The 11,441-nt window shown below is 37.9% G+C and overlaps 1 protein-coding gene across 1 annotated transcript in view; it reads right to left on the minus strand.

The window, feature by feature from the left end:
- Positions 1–1,531: 1,531 nt before the first annotated feature.
- Positions 1,532–11,441, minus strand: part of LOC106881444 (uncharacterized) — a 47,407-nt gene continuing 37,497 nt past the window's right edge. The window contains exon 4 of the mRNA XM_014931832.2: positions 1,532–2,787. Within this exon, the coding sequence (XP_014787318.1) occupies positions 2,638–2,787 (150 nt within the window). The 3' untranslated portion in view covers positions 1,532–2,637. The remainder of the gene's footprint in view (positions 2,788–11,441) is intronic.

The following is an 11,441-nucleotide window of genomic DNA, read 5'->3' on the forward strand; positions in this document are numbered from 1 at the left end:
CTGTGATCCTCTGCCTTCTACGAAGGTTGTACTAGTTCATGTAGGAGATTGTAAGAACTTTCATTTCAGAATGGCTCCTTTCTCTTGCAGCTTCTGTCAGTTTAAAGAAAAAAAAAAAAAAAAACTTTCCTGAGACTTTTCTGCATCAAAGAAGTCTTTGTTTTAATTAAAATTGCTTAGTTAAAATATTAATTTTTAATTTTTTTTTTTTTAACCTTTAGACAGTCTATAAATTTGCAGGCAGATTCTGTAATTGTGATCGTTTCTCCACCCCTACCCCCTCGCAAGACCTTCATGACATAGTACAACTTAAGGCCAATGCAACACTGATAGAGAAGAAACTCAACAAAAACTGATGCTACTTCAAAGGACTTTGTTTTGCACCTTTTGTTTATCTAACAATTAATGAGTATAGACAAATTTGGTTCCAAACCCAGGCCACAGATCTCAACATCTCAAAAAAAAAAAAGACAACAAAATTAAATAAAAAGTCTAGGCTCTACTTCATATTTGACTTTAACCTTTAACAAAACCCTTCATCTTTGATTGTTCAGTTTCCTTGTATCCCTTTATTAAATCTGGTTTAAAAAACAAAGTTGTTCAAAAATGTGAATAAATTGCTCACTTAGAGATTGTTGTATTCATTGACTTGTTTTTCTTTTTTTTCCCTGGTTCAGGTATCTTCTTCCACTTATTTTCAGTCACTGTGGCCAAACTGGGGCACCAACTTGAGGGTTTAGAGTGATCATGTCGAAATATTTGCAGATCAACACGAGATGAAGTGTTTTGCTCAAGAACATGATGCACCACCCAGCCCGAGAATTGAACCCACAATCTAGAGTATAACACCTAACCACTGGGCCACATACCTTCTCTATGTGCTTGTGTTTATATATATACACAAATCAATCCTGGTGCTTATTCTATCAGTCCCTTTTGCTGAACTGCTAAGTTATGGAGGACATAAACCAACACCAGTTGTCAAGTGGTTGAGGAACAAAGGCATACATGACAGGCTTCTTTCAGTTTCCATCTACCAAATCCATTCACAAGGTTTTGGTCAGCACAGGGCTACAGAAGATACTTGTCCAAGGTGTCACACAGCAGGACTGCACCCAAAGCAGTGTTGTTGGGAAGCTACAACTATGCTTTTATGTATGTGTGTGTATTAATATAGTCCCTTGAATCTGAGAAAGACAGTTCTGCAATTTCTTGCTGAGCAACCTCCACAGATAATTTGTTTATGGTGATCAAATGTTTGCATTTGATCACTATAACTGTACAGGTTGAAATAGCTGCAGATCAACATGAGATGGAAGTGTTTTGCTCAAGAACACAATTCACCACCCAGTCCAGGAGTTGAACCCACAATCTAGAGCGTAGCACCTCTAACCACTAGGCCACATACCCTCACACACACCAATCTCACCACTGCTTATTGATTAACTTGTAACTATTTATTAGAATGAAAAGAAACAATGTCATTTAATAAATTTAGCCCAAGCATTCACAAAGCAAAAACACTTGTTAATTTCAGCTTTTCTTCAATTTTATTTAAAGAAACAAGAACAAATAAAAAAAATTTACAAAATTGAGACTTTTTTTTTTCCTTTTCCAATATAATTTAAAATACATTTTATCCTTTATTTTTTTTATTATCCTTGTTTCTGTAACACATGAGAAAAATCAACACAACATTGCTGCCAACATCTTACAAAAGATGTAAGCAAGCTTACAAATACTACATGGATAGACAACATATCCGAATGAAATAGGGGGGAAAGGGGGGGAAAAAAAAAAAAAAGAAAGAGTAATCGGGACAGGCATGCTTAATTATAAAGTCAATTTGGTTTGCAGCAGGATTGAAAAGAAAGCTTTCCCAACAAAATACCAAAGTTGATCAGATCAGAAACATCTTGTACTTTTTGTCAGTTTTCTTTCTCTGTTTTCTTTTTTTATCTTAAGGCTTTATATTATCTTTTCTGACTTTTTTTATTTTCCATATTTATATGTTAATAAACTCACACACACACACATGCACACAGAGAAAAAAAATATTCACAATTTAACATATAGGAAACACAAATCGGTGGCAAATTAGTACTTTTAAAAAATAAGTGTTCAATATATATATATATTTATTCCACACCGACCGACTTCCAAAATTTAAAAAAAAAAAAAAAAAATCACTGGTTAACCAACAATTATAGAAGGCAACCAGACTCATCTCCACAAGGAAAAATCGTTTTTAAAAAAAAAAAAAAACCTGATCTTATCTGGAATATTCCAATAAGGTGAGAAAGCAAAGCAGAAATAGGTTTACGATAATACTGCTGCAAATGGTATCTCATGTGAGTGAGATGGCAATGGTCAGCAGAAAATAAGAAAACCTTGGAGTTCATATTAAATGAACCTGCTTAACAGCAGCCAAATGATACATATATATATATATGAGAGTATGTATAAATCCAGTAATGTTTGTATGGAGGGTAAATGGTGGAAAGTTAATGTGACATAACAGTTGTTCCATTTTGTTTTGATGTATCATTTACAAGCTACAGCAGCAATGCAGAGATAATAATGCATGAAGCAGACTTCTGAGTAGATGAGTTTTGGGGGATTTTTATTTTTCTTTTCTTAATTCAAGGTAAGGCAGTGCAGTGTCTCAATCCAACCAGAACCTCCAGGCAGGTCCTTCCAAATGTATTTATGATTTTCACTGTCTGAAGCATTAAAAGTGAGGAGTACTCGTTCTTCCTCAGTATAATCACATGTAGCATTCGTCACCTGGAAAATAAGAAAAAAAGCTAACATCATAATTGAGAAATAACTTGAAAGCCAAAACATTGAAGATACGCATTATAATAAATCTCACCATAGGAGTGGCTGTGTGGTAAGTAGCCTGCTTACAAACCACATGGTTCCGGGTTCAGTCCCACTGCGTGGCACTTTGGGCAAGTGTCTTCTGCTATAACCTCGGGCTGACCAAAGCCTTGTGAGTGGATTTGGTAGACGGAAACTGAAAAGAAGCCAGTCATACATATGTATGTCTGTGTTTGTCCCCCCCAACATCTTTTGAAAACCGATGCTGGTGTGTTTATGTCCCCATAACTTAGCAGTTCGGCAAAAGAGCGATAGAATAAGTACTAGGCTTACAAAGAGTAAGTCTTGGGGTCGATTTGCTCGACTAAAGGCGGTGCTCCAGCATGGCTACAGTCAAATGACAAACAAGTAAACGAGTATATTTGATAGTGTATCTTTGTGAGTGGATCGGATTGCCTCTGTTCAGTCCACTGCAGGACAAAGGCTTCAGCATGTTCTCTAAACCAATCACAGTCTGATGTGGAGGCTGTGAATTTGAGCTTGAGATCATACTGCTTTGATGAACCAACTCTGCCACACTGGCTCAACATTGCTCAGCAGAGGGGTGCAGCTTTTTTTTTCTTTTCTTTACCCAGGTGGAGTTGCATCCTGGTAGGTAGCAAATTGGCTGAGTGGTTAGTGTGCTGGACTTGCAGCATATATATATATTCTAAATTCAAGGCCAACTTTGCCTTGCATCCTTCTGGGGGGGTCGAAAGTACCAATCCAGGGCAATGGAACTAAAGCATCAGATGAGATGCCTTGTGGTGTTTAGTTTTTCTTCTTTTTTGAAGTGCAAAATCATACCATGGTCAACTAAGGTGGTGCACCACACCCATCTAGCCCTTGTGTACCCTTAAAGCAGAGGAATCCTGCCGTTGCAAGCCTCCACACCAGATCTTCGGATATCTTCCACCTTTCCTCCAGACTAACCAAGAGCGAAAGAAAGAGAAAAATAAAATGTCCATCTTCACTCATACTCACAACTCCCTTCTTATAATCATGCTTATCCACTAAAAAAAAAAAAACTAGAAAATATATGACAATGAAGCTGCACAGTAAAAATGAACTAACTTTATAAGTGTTGCATTGGCCTAGTAAAGAGGAATTACTCTTGACTGGATATCCACCAAGCTTTCTGAATGAGTAACAGCAACAAAACTTGTTTTCAGATATACATGAACCTCATTAGCCACAAGATCTTGCAACGTAATCATTTACATCACACTACACATTTAGTGGGGGTGTGGTGGTGGAATTTAATACATTTTATGTTTATGTTACATATGTGCATGCATTTTATGCAATTTGAGCCACAGGAGTGGCTGTGTGGTAAGTAGCTTGCTTACCAACCACATGGTTCCAGGTTCAGTCCCACTGCGTGACACCTTGGGCAAGTGTCTTCTACTATAGCCGACCAACACCTTGTGAGTGGATTTGATAGAATAAGTACTAGGCTTACAAAGAATAAGCCCTGGGGTCAATTTGCTCGACTAAAGGCAGTGCTCCAGCATGGCCGCAGTCAAATGACAAACAAGTAAATGAGTATTTATTTAAAGTAGCCATCTATCTACCATGCTTAATATATAAAAGGTAAAAGGGTTAAGACCCCCTTTGGTCATGAATGACCATGGAATTGCACCTAGAAAGTTACCCTCCAAGGTACAAGTCCAGACAAGGTTGTTTATGGAAGACCAGCAGTACCCATGCATAACAGCCTCCCCTCTCCATGCCACTGATGTTATCCAAGGGAAAGGCAAAAGCCAATACAACTTGGCACTAGTGATGTTGCAACTCGAGTGAACTGGACTAATGTGAAATAAAGTGTCTTGCTCAAGAACACAACACACAGCCCAGTCTGGGAATTGAACTCACTACCTCATGATTGTGAGCCCAACGTTCTAACCACCGAGCCATGCACCTTCATCATCATTGTCGTTTGACATCTGCTTTCCATGCCAACATGGATTGGATGGTTTGACTGCAAACTGGCAGGCCAGGAGACTACGCCAGGTTCCAATCTGATCTGGCAAGGTTTCTACAGCTGAATGCTCTTCCTAATGCCAACCACTCTGAAAGCGTAGTGGATGCTTTTTACATGTCCCCGGCACAGGAGCCAGTGAGGTGGCACTGGTTTCAGCCACACTTGAATGATGCTTTTTTATGTGCCAGTCAGGCAGCACTGGCATCAACTGCACCACTTAATGTATACACACAGTCAATAAGCCAGTTATACTGCAGTATTTGTCCTCAGATATCATCTCTTATGGACATGCTGTTTTAAAAACACAAATATCAGGAAGACGGAAAGTTGTAATTTACCATATTTACTTGTGTATAAGTCCACAGCTGCCAGTGAGAGAATTTTGACCCTTTTAGGTCTTTTCAAAGGCACACACTTGAATTTCTGTTTCTCTGATATTGACTGCATTTTTATCATAGCAAGACAAATTACCACAAGAACTGGCCTATCAACAGTACGTATACATTACATATCCTATATAGATGGCTATTAGACAGACATGTGCTGAATAACTTAGTTGTAAAAATGTCCAAAAGATACATGAACAGAATACAAACCAGTTTTTGCTCCATCTGAACTTAAGGAAACCAATAATTTACAAAATGAGTATATCAACAAAAACTTTCAAAATGAAACGTTTAAAGTTGTTATATAAAAATGTTAAAGTAATACAAGTAGCAACATTTCACAACTGTGAATTCAAATACTTTATAGGAGCCACTGTTAATCAGAGTTGACCACTGGTCTGCATTTGTAGACCAATGTGCAGACTGGGCCAATGTTATCTGTGGAAGAACAGCTATTTCCCTCTCCACACCAATTTTGTACAGGGAAAATGCTGCCACAGGGAAGAGCAGTGGGAGCACCACCTTGAGGAAATTTTAGTTGAATGAATCATTCCAAGTACTCTTTTTTTTTTTTTTTTTTTTTTTTTTTTTTTTCTAAGGCCGGTACTTAATCTATCATTCTCTTTTGCCAAACCACTAGTTATGGGGATGTAAACACACCACCAGCAATTACCAAGACATGGTGGGCAACAAACATGGATATATATTTAGATGACAGGCTTCTTTCAGTTTCCATATACCAAATCCACTCACAAAAATTTGGTCAGTGCAAGGCTATAGTAGAAGACACTTGCCCAATGTGCCACACAGTGGGACTGAACCCAGAACTATGTGGTTGGGAAGCAAGCTTCTTACCTCACAGCTGTACCCGATATGTTATTTTTTTTTTTTTTATCAACCCAACAAAAGGATGAAGGATTTGAATTCCAAGCAAAGAGAGAACAAATACTGTGAAACATTTTGTCCACTGCTCTAACAATTCTGCCAGATTACCGTCTTTCAAAGACTTCCACACTTTTGTTACCGTATCTCTTGAAATACATAGACTTCATTTCAATTGATTTTGAAAATAATGGAGAATTTATTAAAATAACTGTCGCTATTAAGCTGGTGTTTGGAACATAACTGACATGAAGTTTTGATGGGAAATTCTACTTTAGTTCACTTTAAAACAGGAAGCTGATATTTATACAACCAAGAATGGCCTCAAGCAATTTGGTTTCAAAAGAGTTAAACAAGACTATGAATATTACCAAGATCAAATTCTAACCAACAAATTTCAGTTATTCAATAGCCAACAAAATGTGTAATTAATATTCATGAGCAGACATTCATCATCATCATTTTAATGTCCATTTTTCCATACTTGCATGGGTTAGACAGAACTTGTTGAGACATTTTCTATTGCTGGATGCCCTCCTTGTCACTTACTCTTATCTGTTTCCAAGCAAGGTCATATTTCTCTGTGGCGTGACATGTTTTCCTTAGAAGACTAGAACACCACTTGTATGCTAGTAATGTGCTCATTCACAGCCATCACATCATCACTTAACATCCATTATCCATGCTGGCATGGGTTGAATGGTTTGGCCAGGACTGGTAAGCTGAGGGGTTGCACCAGACTCCAGTCTGACTTACCATGGTTTCTACAGCTGGATGCCCTTCCAACACCAACCACTATGAAAGTGTAATGGGTGTTTTATATGCCAGTTGCATGACACCAATATCTGCCACAACTACGATTTCACCTGGCTTGAGGGGTCTTTTTCTCAAGTGGGTTTTCTCACAACCAAAAACTACATGCTTGAGGAACAAGCTTCTAAACTACACATCAATGCCTGCATCTATTAACCACGCTTGGACCTACTTACTATATTTTATAGAAATTTCAGAATTCTATTAGAAATTGAAAGAAAGAGAATGACATGAAATATCTCGGTTTTACATTTTTTTTCCAATCTAATTACAATATTTACAATATCTTGGGCAAAGTGTTTTTAATTAATGTACACTGAAGACTACAAAATTCATCCTGGGTTGAGGACAGAGTTATGAGGTGATATAGAGGGATATCTACTACTTTTAATGAGCTGAAAATATCAAATTTTAAAGTATTAACATTTAAGTTGAAACCTAATTTTATGTAAGAACCTGTTATGTTCCAAATCTAATTAATGGAAAAAATTATTTTATGAATTCTGTCACTGTTTCTATCATCATACTTGTTCTATCATATTTTCACCCGATTTTGCTATCTTTATCATCACTATTATCTATTCACCCCCTCAGTCATCTTGCCTTGAACAGAGACAATCAAGGGAGAGAAGGCTCTTTATTCTTGCCAAGAGCAAGACAAGATATCTAATGCACCTAGTACACTCTGCAAACTGGTTGGTATTAGGAGGGACATCCAAATGTACAACCCATGCTAAAAATGGAATGTATGAGTGAAACATGGTCCTGCTGCCTTATCTCGGACAGAAACTGAATAACCAGTGACTTCAATTGTGACAGCCGGTCCAGCCCATATCAGCATGAGCATGAAATAATGATTATGAATCTCATGTATTTTGACTGATTCTCAAAATCAATCGAAATACATAAGGACTGTAGTTCATAAAAAATATGGTCACAAAAGAGTTTAACCTTTCCAACCCACAAAATATTCTACATCATTCTACCATACTGTTATTCGGTGCACAGTAAAAGAAAGTAAGTAGATTACCACTAAATAACTAATGTTCACAGCACCAATGCACAATTCAGTGACTCCATCCAATGCAGTTGGCTTCAGCTTTCACTATTATGCCAGTGATTTCACCTGAGTTTTACAGGTGTAAACCCTTCCCATCATCATCATTCACAGAGATGGCATGAGCCATGAATATTTATTGCACACACACACTGGTGCTCCATCGATTACAACAAAGGTTCCAAATGACCCGATTGACAGAATAGCTTGCTTGTGGAATAGGCGCAGGAGTGGCTGTATGGTAAATAGCTTGTTTACCAACCACATGGTTCCAGGTTCAGTCCCACTGCATGACACTTTGGGCGAGTGTCTTCTACTATAGCCTCAGGCCGACCAAAGCTTTGTGAGTGGATTTGGTAGACGGAAACTGAAAGGCGGTGAGCTGGCAGAAACGTTAGCAAGCTGGGCGAAATACTTAGCGGTATTTTGTCTGCCGTTACATTCTGAGTTCAAATTCCGCCAAGGTCAACTTTACTTTTCATCCTTTTGTGGTCAATAAATTAAGTACCAGTTACCCACTGGGGTCAATGTAATCGACTTAATCCCTTTGTGTCCTTGTTTGTCCCCTCTATGTTTAGCCCCTTGTGGGCAATAAAGAAATAGGAAACTGAAAGAAGCCCGTCGTATATATGTGTGTGTGTGTGTCTGTCTGTCCCCCCCCACTACCATCACTTGACAACCGATATTGGTGTGTTTATATCCCCGTAGTTTAGTGGTTCGGCAATAGAGACCGCTAGAATAAGTACTAGACTTACAAAGAATAAGTCCTGGGGTTGATTTGTTCAACTAAAGGTGGTGCTCCAGCATGGCCGCAGTCAAATGACTGAAACAAATAAAAGAGCAAACGGCTGAGCATTCCACAGGCACATGTACCCTTAACGTAGTTCTCAGGGAGATTCAGTGTGACAAGGCTGGCCCTTTTGAATTACAAGTACAATTCATTTTTGCCAGCTGAGTGAACTGGAACGACATGAAATAAAGTGTCTTGCTCAAGGACACAAGGTGCCATCAGATACAAAAATAGCAAATTCCAAGAGAAAGATATTTAGAGGGTTTAAAAAGAAACCCAATACATTTAGTAACACTCCTAATTTCAATAAGGAAATTTAAGACATGAAACAATGATTCAGTTTAACTCTTTTTAAATCCAACCACCTGAAACCAGCCTTGATTCTACAATACAACCTTCTAGAGATTTAAATGAAAACCTTCCATCAAAATTTCTTACAAACATGTTCCAAACAGCAGCTTAATAAAGACAAAGTTATTTCATTAACTTCATTATTTTCAAAATTAATTGAAACAAAGTATATTTTAAAAGAAATATAGAAACAGAAGGGTAAAAGAAATACTGAGAGGTAACATGGTTAAAATATGTTAAAGTCAGTTACTTAATGATTGTGGAAAGCTGATAGTGTTCAGAATGTAAACAGTGGTAAGATGATAACAATGATCGCCTGGCCAAACAGAAGTAGATGTATATCATTTCAAACAAACATATTCTGATGAATGGCTACTTGTAGTGCCGCACTTGTATTATAACCTATGAAGCTCTACTCATCTTACATTTTGAAGCTACAAATGATTACAGGAAATATTGTTCTAAATCTGAGATGATTTATTTCGTCTGGCCTGAGGAAAATAGCAAAGATTCACTTTTGATAAATGACAACAAAACCCATGTTTGGAAATGTTGGTATTGTGATGCTTTAAAGCAAATTATTGAGGAAGAATCCCCTACTTCATGTATGAGGTCTATATAAAAAGAAATTAAAGTCAAAAAGCATGCCAACCAGACATTTATGAGTGACATAATAATCTAATAATCAGTCTAATAATAGGCACATCACACTACATCAGCCACTAATTTTAGACTAATAGCACACGTTTAGTGCACTTGGTATTTTATCAGAATTTGAACAATGAAGAATTTGGAAGACCATTTCAAATTTAGGAAGACTGACAGAGATTATTCTAATGTTGCAACAAGCCTAATGAGAGGATTAAATGCAATGACACAAGTGGTACCACATATTTTAAATAAGGAAGAACATCCAAAGGGAATCCCAAATTCAGACAACCTTCCATGACAGAGTCTAGCAGATTTGTATTTCCATCTACCAAATTTCACTTACAAGACTATTTCAAGCTATAGCAGAGGATACTTGCCCAAGTTGTTACACAACTGGCCCAAAGCCCAGACCACATAACTATAATGTAAGCTTCTTAACCTCAGTCACATCTGCACCTATATACATAAAGAGATTAACACAAAATGGGCAACAATGGAAATTGTTTAGCCTCAAGTAAAATCAGATTGTGCAGAGCTGTAATTAAAGGTATCCCACCTGCGTAAGTAAAGTCCATCTCAAGTACTAAGACTCATAAGGTCATTTACACATGTTTCCATATGAAATGAAGTGTTTTTTCTCCAGAACATAATACACTGGCTGATCTAGGGAGTGCAATACACTACCCACTAGGCTACATGTCTTCACATTCCAGCTGTGGCCATCCTGTATGTTCTAGAGACATCAGGGTAAACACCACATCCCCTGGTCAAGTCCGAGCAAGGTTGTTTATGGAAGACCAATAGTCTCCCCTTCTCCATGCTACCAATATTGTCCAAGGGAAAGGCAAAGGGGCCAATACAGCTTGGCACCAGTGACATCGCAACTCATTCTTACAGCTGAGTGAACTGGAGCAACATGATATAAAGTGCCTTGCTCAAAAGCACAACACACAGCTTAGCCCGGGAATCGAACTCACTACCTCATGATTGTGAGCCTGACACTCTAACCAATGAGGAATGTGCCTTCACTATTGGAAATGAATGACACCTAGAGGTATCATGGACTATATTATCTAACGTAAATGCTCCCCCACTGGCTCTGTACTTCAAAAGTTGCTTTTAATGTATAAATAATTTAAGTGATATGTAAACAGACAATTTAATTCATCAAATATGGAACCAAGATATAAACACATTTGAAATCAAAATCAAATTCAAACAGTTGAAGGTGCCAGCTGTGTGATTAAGAAGTTCCCTTTCCAACCAAGTGGTCTCCAGTTTGGTCCCACTAAATGGCTCCATAGGTAGGTGTCTTCTACTATATACCTAAACCAACCAAAACCTTTTGAGTAGGTTTGCTAAACAGAAACTGAAAGAAGTTCACTGTGTGTATGCATGTGTGTGGGTGCCTCCTTGCCTAGACATCATGTTATAGTTGTAAACGAGTATCACCATCATACAAGCAGTGCTACTCACTTCCAATCTTCCGTGAAAACATGTTTGGTCATGAGGAAATACAGTAGTACCTTGGTTTTCAAACACCTCTGATCACGAATAAATTGTGCTATATATATCATCATCATCATCATCATCGTTTAACGTCCGCTTTCCATGCTAGCATGGGTTGGACGATTTGACTGAGGACTGGTGAAACCGGATGGCAAC

This window comes from Octopus bimaculoides, chromosome 4 (genome assembly GCF_001194135.2).
Source record: "Octopus bimaculoides isolate UCB-OBI-ISO-001 chromosome 4, ASM119413v2, whole genome shotgun sequence".
NCBI classification, from domain to species: Eukaryota; Metazoa; Mollusca; class Cephalopoda; order Octopoda; family Octopodidae; genus Octopus; species Octopus bimaculoides.